Genomic DNA, 12,733 nt, shown 5'->3' on the forward strand with positions numbered 1-12,733 from the left:
CAGTCTCTGCCCCGAGTGCTCCGCTGTGCACCTGCGCCGGTCCACGTCGTCCCCGTAGGGGTCCCTGTGGGGCTCAGGGTCGTCGTCAAAACTCCCTGTGAAGCGAGGGTCGTACCTCCAGGGGTCGTCGTACCTCTCGGGCCTGGAGGGCCAGTGGGGCAGAGGCAAGAGAGGGCACTGAGGCCGCTGGCATGACGCACTGCTGCTCAACACTCAAGCCCTACGGGTCCTCAGCGCCCGCTGCCCTCACATCATGACGGGGCCTGCCTCGCAGGACACGGTACGAGCCCGCCCCCGAGGGGATGCCTGGAACCCAGGGGCAAGGTCAGTCCCGGGTGAACGGTCAGGGGAGCAGGCTGCAAGGTCACAGCCACCGAGGAGACAAGGGCAAGCCGGTCCCAGGCGCTGGTGCTGCGCCCACAGTGAGCGACGCCAGCAGCCCAGTCTGCCCGCCCCTTTCAGACAGTGGCCATGACGCCAGCGGCTCCCGGGACCCCCAGCCGCAGCTGGTGGGGCATTACAAAGCGCAGCTGATTCCCATCCCCCTTGGCGAAGGGCGTCTCACCCACCTGTCAGCATAGGCGTAGCTGTCTTTCCTGTACGGCTCATATTCCGCGTCATACCAATACCTGCGGTCATAGGGGCGGGGATCCCTGAACCCAGACCCATAGGAGTACCGATCCCAGCGGCCCGGATCTGCAAGCAAGGGATTAACGAGCTGATACAACACGCGTGGGAGACGCTGCGCCCCCAGAACCGAGGAGCCTCGCCGTCCTCCCGAGAGGCATGACCCTGGGTGCTGAGAAGCTGGAGGTCTCGCGGAGTCCTCTCCCCGTGTGACACCCAGTGGCCGCTGGCTTTTCCTCCCAATACACATGATTAAGAAGAGAAACCTGCTATGTGACATCTTGGTTAAATTCTTGCCCATAGTTACTACTTTTGAACAGTTCATCCCATAACTATACACTTTACTCCCATCTCTTCTGATGTGGCCTAGGAAGGGTGAGGAAATCCTCAGAACCAAAGGGCTGCTTGAACAAGGCCAGTCCCATCCGAGCCCCCAGACGTGCCCTCTGGCCAGTGTGTTACGTGGAAGGGAGGCAGAGGCCTGTGAGCGGGGCGGGGCGGGAGGGCCGTGTTGGGTAAGCGAGGGCTGCCGGCCTGGACCCTCTGCACCGAGCAGGACACAGCTTGGCAGAGGGAGGAGCAGGGCTCAGGGACATGTGGCCAAGAGGCACCGCCCCCCCCCCCCCCCCCCCCCCCCCTTTTTTTTTTTTTTTTTTTTTTTTTTTTTTTCGAGGGGACACTCCTGCACCTCCAGTGCCGGAGCCACAGCCCCGCGGCCACAGAGCAGGGCAGACACACTAGTTCAGGAGCGGCTCATGTTCCTCTGATCAATGTGAACGGTCACAGGGACAGGAAAGGCAGCCCCGGGCCCCTGGCAACTGTTCTAGGAAGTCAGAGAACTGCTCGTGTGAGCCAGACACGCGTGCTGTGACCACAATGCAGCTTCTGGATGAAAAGCAGCAACAGGATCACTTCCAGAAGCAGGTGACCGTGGCTCTGGGATGAAGACAGAGACTAACGGGGACTCCGCCTAAGGCCCGCGGGGCGTGTCCCAGGCTGACGTACCTCCGTAGTCGTACTGGCCGCAGTAGTAGTTGGCGTAATCGCTCTGGCTGCTCCATCCACGCTTGGAACTGTAGTAGCCCTCAGGAGGCCCCTGCCTGAAACCACACAGGGATTACCAACAAGACATCTACTTCTACTTCTGAAAAGCGCGACAGTATCGGCCTACAGACTGCACCCAGGGCGACAGGCACTCGTCTAAGCCCTTGGTCGTGGAGAGTCCTAATCAGAAGACCCAGAGCCAGGAGAGTAAGGGATTCCCTGCGCCCAGCGCGCTGAGTGCCTCTATGGTAACCACCACACGAGCACCCAGCACAGATCGTGGCGTTCTCAGTGCCGTCGCCGGAGCAGGGCCGGGACAGGCTCTCGAGTGTGGATGTCAGACTCAGCCGATGCCAAGGTGCCGGGGTGTGGAGGGGAGTCGGATCCGACTTCCAGACCCGCCGCCCAGACCGTGCCCGTGTCCTCCAGGCGGGTCCCAGTGCGCCCAGCCTGGTGCCCTCAGAGCAGACCAGCGTGGGCCCTGCCTGCACCGGCTGGGCTGGCCTCACAGAGCAAGCCTGGCTGTGACCTGCATTATAGAAAGGGTGGAATTTAGCAGGAAGATCAGGTATCTGACCTGCTGAAAGGGCTTAATGACATTTTTGTTCTTTAATAGCAAGTTTTAGGTAATACTTCATTTTTTTAAGAAATATATTTTTATTGATTTCCGAGAGGAAGGGAGAGGGGGAGAGAGAAACATCAATGAGAGAATCACTGATTGGCTGCCTCTTGCTCGCCCTCTACTGGGATTGAGCCCGCAACCCGGGCTTGTGCCCTTGACCGGAATCAAATCCGGGACCCTTCAGCCCCCAGGCTGGGTTCTACCCACTGAGCCACACCAGCAAGGGCTGTAATACTTGATTTTTAAAACAGACTTCGCTTGAGTCTCACTCAGCTGAGCCTGGGGCTTGGTGGGTGCAGCCCTGGGGAAGGAGTGCAGGGCCTCAGCCCAGCACCCGCGCTCACTGCCCCAGGGTGAGAGCACCCGTCCACGCATGGGGGGGGGGGCTCCGAAAAATGACCTGATGCAGCACAAAACCAAGAACACGCACCTCCTCGCCCCCACAAACCCTGCACTCATGGGAAAGACAATCACAGAAACAACAGGCCCACGTCACCTCGAGCAGCGCCCACAGGGATGTGATCCCAGTGGCACAACGAAGACGAACTGATGCTACACGCCACGTGGGAACACGCACGCACCCCAACCACAGCAGGGCCGAGGAGGCTGCTCCCCAGCGCTGCCAGAGTGGTGCGGACGTGGCAGACGGGGACACACCTCCCACGTCACCGCCCGCCTTGTTGGGCGCCTCTCCACACCGAGCAGCTCTGGCCTCTGAAATGTCGCCACATGAATCTGCAGGTGGGTGAGTGAAGGGAAACCGGAACAGCCAGATGCACCCTGGCTCCACCCGCCTCCCGACCCCTGGCCTCCAGGGGTTCTAGAAAACACCGGCCCACGGCTCTCGCCGAGTCAGAACGCTGCCCAGGTGGCAGGGTGGTCCCCAGGCAGTAGGACATGAGCACCTGGCCCGCTGGGCCACACGCAGGTCAGTGCGCCCTCTGCGGGCCTGGACAGAGGCCAGCTGATGGCACAGACTCACAGACCAGCTACCAGACGCCGAGGGGCCCGCGTAAGGAGCCCACGGTTCTGAAAGGCAGTGCGTGAACCAAGCCTGCACCGGCGGCCACACCTCTCTGTCCCACGTTTAAGGAACCACGTGCCCTCGTAGCACCGACAGCTGTGAGGCGTTACTTCGCCAAGTGAAGGCTTTGGGAGGCGGCAGAGCTGGAACCCTGACAGCCACCTCCCTCGTCCCGCCCCCTCAGCCACCGAGAGGAGGCCTCTGAACTCCAGTTCTCACGCGGCTGGAGGTGCGGCCCGGGGCTCTTTCAACATGCTTGTTTGTAATGCAAAATCCAGCCAGGGTCCGCCTGCGAGAGAAGCCGGCCAGAGCGCCGGCACAGAGGCTGCTGGGAAAGCACCGAGGCCCAGGCCTGCCTGGCATCAGCACCGTGGACTCTGGCCTGCGGGGGGGACCAGTCCACAAGGTAAAAGCTGCCAGTCTAGGACCCTGAGCATTCCGTCAGCGAGCCTCCAGGGCGCACGCGCCCCAGCAATGACCGCCGCCTGGGCTGGGGGAACCCTGCCCGAGGACAGTGGTGCCTCCAGGGCCCCGCCCTGGGTCTGGCTGACGCGTGGCCATGGCTGGATGGGGTGTGCTGACCTCCATGTAAACACGCATCTTGCAGCCTGTCCACATGGACAAAATGGCAACCAGCAGGGTGTACACTCCTCACACAGTCTCTCCACATCAGGACATCACTACAGCCAGCAACACAAACATCACCTGGCAGATGGCCGGTCTGAGCAGTGGCTCGCCCGGGAGCTGGGCCGCTCCGGCTCGGGGTAGCGGTAGTTCTCAGCGTAGGTGGACGCTGCGCCATCGTAGGGCCTGTACCTGGGATCGTATAGGCCGTAGACGTCCTGTGGGAAGACAGGTTTATGCAGCATCAGGCCCCCAGGAGCAGGCACCAGCTCTAGGCTGCACGGATGGCTCTCCCAGGGGCGCGGGACACGGGACTTCCCCGAGCGAAACAGAAAACCTCCAGGATGACGGCCCCAGGCAGGCAGCGCTGCCCTCCAGCCCCAGCCCGGCCTGCTCAGGGGAGGCCAGCACGCAGCAGGCACCCCGGAGCCATGGCAACTCGTGAGGGCTGTTAGGCTTCTGCCTCCTGAGGTCTCAAACGCGGAGGTGCCGGGACTCAAGCTGTGCCCTGCCCCGGACACCATCCCAGGTAAGCAAGCCAAGGACCCAGGGCTCCATCTGCCTGGTCCTGAAGCTACAGGCAGCCCAGAGGGAGGGTACTTGGTTCTTAGAGGCGTCCAGCCTCTTACAAATCACTGATCGCCACGGCTCTGCCTCTAAGGGGCGGCCATGTGAGGACCTGAAGCAGAATCAGTTCGTGCCTGAGAGCCCGACTCTCCGCCACTACCTGGCACACACTCCTTGGCTGGTGCTGGAAGCTAGGGTGGCAGAGAGACAGGCAGAGGGGCGCTGGCTCCCACGGGGGTGGTGCCGCCGGGCGAAACTCCGGGGCGCTGTGCAGCGCTCACCAAGGACCTGGAGCGGGCGTGGTGCTCCCTGGGCCCCCCGGGCTCCCAGCAGAGCTCAGCTCCCTGCTATGGGAGTCAAGTCCTTGGGAACCTACACTCGCAGGTGTCAGCGGTCAGAGGTGCAGCCAACCACTCACACTCACACACACACACACGCTGAGGGCCCACAACAGGGCACAGGTCTCCCATCAGCCGACCCGGCCCATCCCTGACCCAACCTCTTTGAACACAAGGTCCCCAGTTCGGCCACCGGCCCTTGCCCCTGCCCTGCCTGCGGCGAGTCCGTGCTTTCAGCCTCCCTGGCCCACCCTCCCGTGCCTCGGCTGACCTTGAAGGACCCTGGGCCTGGACTAGAGGTGAGGAAAGCCAGGTAATAAGGAAACGTGTCCACCTGGAACCCCCTTTTCCAGCAAAGGCAGGACTCAACTGAACCTGAGGCAACCACACTGGGAGCTGCCACACCGTCGCTGTGAGGCCGTGTGCCGCCTCCCCAGGCCTGGGAGGAGCTGGTGGACTCTCACCCTCCTCGCGGCTTCACTTGGGTTACAGGCCAGACCTAACTTCCCCCTAGCTACGTTTCTTCTGAAGGAGGCATTAAAGACTAGTTTCCTGCTGTTCGCAGGGAGGTTTCTGATGTCACCACCACACACCAGCTTCAGGCGGCTCTCCTGTGACCCAGCCTGTGACTCCGAGCGGGACTAGGACAGCCAACAGGCGCCAACAAGCAAAGGGCTTTCCTGTCCCACCAGTGGGGGTGCTGCGTTACACAAGCATTGAGATTATCTCCGCAATTCAACACACGAACACGACGTGTGAACTTCATGAGATGCGCCGCGTGGCAGAGCAGTGGTGGCTGGAGCACTGTTCTCACGCCCAGTGCCCAGAACCGGCGTCCCGCGGGCAGTGCCCACCCGTCACTTCTGAACCCACAGAACCCTGCCAAGGAGCTCGCAAGGAAAGACCACTGGTCAAAGGGTTCAACCGTCTGAGTTCAAGCCTACCTGGTAGAGCGGGGCTGTGCCCGGGTCTGGTGGATATGGAGAGGGGTACTGGGCCGGGTAGCCGTCGTACGGGGGTCTGTAATAGTAGTAGGACGCCAAGTCCAGGGGCTGCGGCGGCATCCACTGCTGGCCCGGCGGCACGGCTGCCTGGCTCGAGCTGCTGGACACGGCCGATGCGCTGGAGGACTGAGGGGGCCGAGGTGGCAGCTGCTGACCCAGGTCAGCGGGAGCCGTACTTGCAGGTGGCTGGGCCGAGTTCTGGGGCTGCCCTGGTGCTGGTGGACTTTCTGGGTTTGAGGGTTCGAAAGGCGCTGCTGTGGGCCCTGGTGGGGGAGGAGCTGGCTCCTGCTGGGCTCTCTCGGGGCCAGGCTGGTTGGGAGCACCTTTTGTCACCTGTTGGTAGAAATGGTCTGGGTTACGTGCCCCAGGCCCAGGCGGGCTGGGATGACTGGGGGTGGGGTGCTGAGCAGCAGCGGGGCCATCGGCATGGGACAGGCCATCCATTCTCACAGGCTTCTCCACAGTCCCATTCAGCGTGAAGTCTAGGGCTCCCCAAGTCTCTTCCTGATTCCTGGGGGGGTCTGCCTTATTACTATGAGGCCCCAAGGCGTCGCTTGCGGGCGCCACCAGCAGGAGGCCTGTGCTCCCGGCAGGGCTACTAACCAACTCCGGCAGCGCGCTCTCGGCACTGGGACTCTTCTGACCTGGAAGCAAGTTCTTTGGAGCTGGATGAGACGGTGGTTGAACCAGCAAATTAGCAGGTGGAGTGGAAACCGTTTCAGAAAGAGCAGAAACGTGTGGGAAGTTACTCTGGGCAAGGCAGTGAGACAGAGGCGAGCAGGTGAGAGCGCTGGCTGGAACCCCAGGCAGAGGCGCGGCTTCTCCAGCATCAGCCCCCGCGGCCCGGCTGCTCCCGGCAGATCTGTCCCCAACCCGAGCATCTCTCCAGGACGGAGTCTTCTCCGTGGGATGGGACAAGGACACGGGAAAATGAAGGGGCTGAGCCAGGTGAGCGCCCTGATCGGGCTGAGCGATCAAGACTGGTTGGCTGTGCAGAGATTCAGTGGGCGGTGAGGACAACAGACTGGCATAACCAGAACTTGCCTGTGACAGAAGGGCCTCCTCTTCCCCCATCTTGGGAGGGTTCTCGAGGTTCTCAGAAGCACCAATGCCCTCCCCGCCTTGCAGAGGGGCGAGGCAGCCCGGCGGCCGGGCCCGCTGGCCGGACACCCCCTTGTCTGGAGGTTGAACCACTTCGGATGGCTGAGGCTTCCCAGGCATGTGAAGTGCAGGAGCGGCAGGGGCCAGCAGGACGTTGCCCCCAAAGTCTGGCAGCTCATTCTGCGCCCACAGAGTCGTTGCTGGGCTCTCACACTTCATGGCTCCCTGGGCCCGGGTCGAGGGCCTCTTCTCCGGTGTCGCAGGCACAGTCTCCAAAGGCGGCCCTCCAGGGTGCGGGAGCCTGTGACTGGCTTCTGCGGGTGAGGGAAGAGGCAGAAGGCAGACCTGAGGTGGCAGGAGGGTCTCCATGTTGTCTGGTGGCTGCTCCAGGTTGCCAGGGCAGGCGTCGGGCGGTGCAGCGGCTGGTCTGTGCTTCTGGTGGGCATGGCTCCCCCTCACCTCACCCACCACGTTGGCACGATCTGCCTCAATTGGTTTGACTCCAACTAAGTGGGATCTCACTGGTTCAAAAGAACTATTTGCACTCGTCTGAAAGACCCCTGTAGGTTTGGGGGGGCTTGGGGTCAAGGGCTGGGACAGGCTGTGGTGGTAATTCTGGCTCATGGTGGTCACATCTGTCTCGCCTCCCACAGGAGAAGAATCGATTTGCTTAAAAAAGCTCCCGGGAGCCTCCTCCTCGGGTTTGCCGACTTCCTGCTGGATGAAGGTGCCCAGGTCCTGGGGCCTGGCTGTGCTGGACGCACTCCTGTGGCTCTTGCTGCTGTAACTAGACGACACGCTATCAGACCGCACGGGGTGCAGCGGCGCGTCCAGGGTCTCGAGGTTTGAGCCCCCGCCTACCGAGTGGCCTGTGACACTGAGCCTGGGGCCCGGGGGCCCGGGAAGAGGTGCATATCTGGGGTGATCGCCTGGGGAGGAGGCATCCAAATTTGGGGGCTCACTTGGTAGAACCTCCTGGTTCTGAGTGAACTCCAAGTTCTCCACATTCTCACAGTGTGAGCTGCCAGCGTCATGAGTCCCTGCGCCTGCCGTGTCACCCCACACGTCAGCAGCAGCATTCTTAGCGGCTGGTTGATCGAGCTGGGTGCCTGCAGACTGAGGAAAGTAAGGTTGCGTGTCTCCTCCCTGCTGTGCGGTCTCGCTGCGGGAGGCTCTGAGAAAGGCCTGGTAGGCGCCGCCTGCGCCCGCGTGTGCCGGAGGAGGGCCCAGAACAGGGCTGGGGGAGAAACCGTCAAAGTAAGACTGAGCAGTGGAGCCTGTGTTTTCGGAGGAAATGGTCTCCTCATTCTCCATCTCTCCGCCTCGGAAGAACAGGGAGAGCGTGCCCGAGTCTGCTTCTGGCAGGGCGCGGCTGGCGGCCCCCAGAGGGCAATGCAAATGGCTTTCCAGGCTGCTGCCCTGAGCGGAGGGGTTCCCGAGAGCAGGGTTTGGCCCCTGCTCTTGACTAACTGCGGGACTCGGCCTGACCTCCTGGCCGACCCCGGCACTCCCCCCTCGGACGCTCTGCCTGAACGTGTTCTCGAGATCAAAGGGACTCGCTGAGTGGTTTCCACTTTGCAGGGAGGCTGCCCCGTCTTTCCCGTCGACCGAAGGTCCTGGGGCAGGAGGCTGGTGCTGCTCGTGGGCAGGCCCCTGAGGCGGGCTGGACAGAGCGGGGATGCGGGAGACGCCGGAGGCCTGCGGTGCCGCATTGGCAACAGGGCCTTCTGGGCGGGGCCAATAATGCCCAGAGGGCTGCGGGCCGCCCTGGGCCGGCCCCCACTGCCCTGGCATCTGCGGACGCGGCTGCGAGAAGAAAGGGGATGCGGTGGGTGCTGCAGCGCCATCGTGAGGGTTCTGTCCACTCGGGGGCCTGTCAGGCCCAGGCAGGTGCCCATGTGGGGGGCCGCCATGAGAAGTGCTGGAACCCCCTCCTGGAATGTACTGAGCCTGGGTTTCGTGTTCAGAGCCGGAAGTGGCCTGGGCGCTCCTGTTCAGCTCGGGCCCAGCAGGTGCCGAAGGGGTCCACACACTGGAAAACAGGCTTGCCGCTGGCCGGGGCTGCGACAGAGGTCTGGGCAGAGGCGCGGGGAGTCCTTGGGAGCTGTCCCCAGCATTCGTGTGAGGCACAGGCAGTCCCGGGTGCTGAAGAAACGCTGGTGGGGCCGAGCCCAGCAGCACGGGAGGGCTGCTTTTGGACGAACTGCCCAGTGAGGTGCTCTGAAGCGCCTGTCTACTGAAAGCAAATGGGTCCGTTACCGGCTGCAGGGGGCCAGTTACCGCAGCCCCCGGTGCACTCGCCGCCGCCGCCTGTCTCCTGTATGAACTGCCGGACCAGAACATGCTTGGAGGGCTCCCCGCGGGAGGCGGCCCCACCACGCTGGGCGGGACCGCCTGCGGCGGCGGCTGCATGGCGGAGCTCCTGCACGATCAGATGCCACTTTCAGAGAGAAGCAGGATCTGGGTTATCCTTAATTTGAACTGAAAAAGAAAAAGAAAAATTGGCATAAAGTTCACATATCCAAAGCCCTGGCTGCAATCAGGAAAACTAAGAACAAAGAACGTGAGGGACAGTGACTTCCTGTCACTAAGTCCTGAGGGGCGTGTCTCTCCCACCTCCACTCCCGTCTGGAACTGCGCCTGCTCCGAGGGGAGAAGCCTGGATGGAGCAGATGCGGCCGTGCCCGACCGGCTGAGTGACCTCAGCGAGTCACTGTCCTCTTCTGGGACTCAGCTCTGTGACACAACCAAGGACCCACAGATGGCGCTGCCTCCTGATGCCCTCGTCAGGCTGAGCTACGCCCCAGGGGCGGCCACCTTTCCTGGAGCCTGTCCCCAGGCCCCCAGTCAGCCCCTCGACCACACTGCGCACCACCCTGCCATACAGGCTGCCTCAAGTCTCGAAGGAAAGCCAGAGCTTCACACGGGCTCCCACTCCCTCCCACGAAAGAGCGTTACCAAGTACACAGCAACACAAGCTGCAAAGCAAACCTTCAGGGGAGACCTGGACTCAGCAGAAGGCCTGCACCCCACCTCGTACGGCGCCCGTGTGTTTGCCCGGGCCTGGCTGCACACCGACAGGAGCCGGGTCCTGAGTGCGGGGCGTGACGGCCACACAGAGCAGCTCTAAGTGATTCAAACCTTTTCAATAACAGGCAGAGTGTCAACAAAACGCTCACAGAAAACAAAGGGACATAATCCTCTAGACAGTGTTTTCCGTGGCTTGTTTTTAATGAGATACACTAAGTACAATCTTCAACAGCTGACTTGTATTTTTCAGACAAAAATCCAAGTTGTCTCTTTAGGACGCCCGTTCTGAGTCAGTCCCTCTCCCTCACAGCAGACCACATTTCACGATAACAGGGAAAGGTGAACACGGGAGAAATGGCAGCAGCTCTGGAGTTTCAGCCACATTTTTGCAGACATGCAATGTTCTTGGTAATCTTTCTAATACTCGATAAAAGGAAATACTGTGAGGGTATTTTAAGTAAAGCAATTTACAAATACAAGTTCCCGTCCCTGCCTGAAAACCAGCCCTATGACTCTTAACTCAGCACTGCTGCCCACACATGCTGTCCGAGGCCCATGGGAAGCCCTTTCTATTGACAAGCATTTGAAACGCACTCAGACTTAATCGACTGACAACAGGAACAGCACGGAGACTTCACCTGGTTCTAAGCTGTCATCTTTAAAACACGTATATTCTTACTGACTTCAGAGAGAGAGAGAAACATCAATGATGAGAATCACTGATCGGCTGCCTCCTGTAGGCCCCACACTGGGATCGAGCACGCAACCCGGGCATGCGCCCCGACTGGGAATCGAACCCTGACCTCCATAGTTCAATGTTCAACCCCTGAGCCACATTGCCTGGGCTAAGCTGTCATTTTACAGTATTTACAGCTCAGCTCTCTAGGGACTGAGGGTACAACACTCGGAGCCTCTCCTCTCACCCGGGAAGCAAGCACCGGGACGCCTTCCAGGACAGCCTCCTCCCTTCAGGCTTCAGGGAAGACCCTCCACCAGCCTGAGCAGCTTAAGACAGGACAGAGCCCAGGCCGAGCGGCCTGCCGGTCAGGTGCCACTGTGGGCGCAAGGCCGCACCCCGCGGGGTGGCTCAGGCACCCACTTCTTTCTGCCACGCAGTTTCCTCATCTCGAACGGGAGAGAATGATGATGATTTCTCAGCTCCCCTCTGGGTGTAACCTTATGAAATTCTACTCGCAGTGGATTCTGGGATGCTCCAATCCCTATCAGCGTTTAATAGGGAAATCTTATCACAATCTAAATCTCACAGGTTTATATTTAAAGGTTTTCCTTGCTGAAACCCTTACAATTATTTTCTCAACTCCTGGACTCAGAACTGTTTTGGAAGCAAACACTACCACTTCCCTACAAAGTAGCATTGCCTACCCCCCCCACCCCCCCACACAACTGAGAACTTTCTAGCAATATACCAATTTCATTTGAAACAATCTTGAAGAGTCTTATTCTTTCGATCTTTTTTCTCTATTCACCAACAAAAACCAGCACAACTGCACATCATTTATCTCACGACTGAAGGGAATTCTACTCCGTCCAGCAAATCCTTCTGTAGCCTCAAGTCACGGAGCTTTAACTGTTTCAAAGACACCAGTTGACCTTAGAGATACTAGTACATTCTCCGTGAACCTCGCTCTTCCTTTAAACTGCCTGTATCTGTGTGAAAAGCACAACCTACTTTTAATGTAAGTTTCTGGCGACTGAACTGAGCGAGTTACAGCCCAGGCCCCTCCCAGAGTGCCGCCTCCAGCTGGGTGTGCAAACCACCAGCCGTGTGTGCAAACCTCCAGCTGAGCCATGTGTGCAAACCTCCAGCTGCGCCATGTGTGCAAACCTCCAGCTGAGCCGTGTGTGCAAACCTCCAGCTGAGCCGGGTGTGCAAACCTCCAGCTGAGCTGTGTGTGCAGACCAGCAGGCCTGCGGAGGAGCACCTGCCTCTGGGCCTCTGCCCACAAGCTTCCCCCACGGGGCGTCCTGCCAGGCGACGGGGCACTTGCCCCAGAGAATCAACACCTCAGACGGTAAAAGGAAAAGGCGGTGGGGCCTGGACACGGGAGCGATGTCCGCGGCCGCAGGAGCGTGAGGTGTCCGCACCGCCCAGAGGAAACGCTCAGGACAACTGGCCGCTCGGGCAGTGGCTGCTGCTGAAGGTGAATGAGTCACAGGAACAAGAAATACGCTGTTTTGCCTCTTGTCTTATCTTTGTGCGATAACAGCACTTAGGTCGCTAGGTAAGGGCATGGGGGGGGGGCCTGCAGGGAGGGTGGCTGCGCTCAACCCTACACAAGTGTCGCCCCAGGAAGTGTCACCCCGCACAGCCTCTGGCTCGGGCGGCCTCCTGCCATGTCGGGGATCGGAGGGGACGGGGCCACCTCTCTGGCTGACACCTGCCGTCCTAGGTACTGAACACAAAGTCGTCAGCGACTCCTGCCCCATCTCCAAGCCGGTCCAAAGGGAAGCGGCAACCACGGGCTTTAAACGGCTGCGATGTGTCCCGGCTCCGTACTGTCCTACTTTCACCGCGAAAAGGGCGAAGCTGGTTCACACATGACCTCTAACCCCGGGCAGGAAACGCGAGCGCTCGGCGGCCTCCGTTGCGACATCTTGGTCCCCTCGCCACGAAATGACCGGCCAACGGCAAGGCGGCTCCGTGGGTCCGAGGGACGCCGATCTCACGAGGAGGACACAACAGCGTGGGCGCGCTGAGACCCGTCCGGGGCGTCTGCGCCCTGCAGAGCTG

The 12,733-nt window shown here is 60.6% G+C and overlaps 1 protein-coding gene across 1 annotated transcript in view; it reads right to left on the bottom strand.

The window, feature by feature from the left end:
• SEC16A (SEC16 homolog A, endoplasmic reticulum export factor) overlaps window positions 1–12,733 on the bottom strand; it is a 29,984-nt gene that overhangs the window by 15,991 nt on the left and 1,260 nt on the right. The window contains exons 2-6 of the mRNA XM_014529702.1: window positions 5,791–9,432; window positions 4,023–4,159; window positions 1,633–1,727; window positions 570–696; window positions 7–142 (exon numbers count right to left, since the gene is read on the bottom strand). Coding sequence (XP_014385188.1) covers window positions 7–142; window positions 570–696; window positions 1,633–1,727; window positions 4,023–4,159; window positions 5,791–9,363 — 4,068 coding nt within the window. The 5' untranslated portion in view covers window positions 9,364–9,432. The remainder of the gene's footprint in view (window positions 1–6; window positions 143–569; window positions 697–1,632; window positions 1,728–4,022; window positions 4,160–5,790; window positions 9,433–12,733) is intronic.

The sequence above is a fragment of the Myotis brandtii genome, unplaced genomic scaffold, assembly GCF_000412655.1.
Source record: "Myotis brandtii unplaced genomic scaffold, ASM41265v1 scaffold691, whole genome shotgun sequence".
NCBI lineage: Eukaryota > Metazoa > Chordata > Mammalia > Chiroptera > Vespertilionidae > Myotis > Myotis brandtii.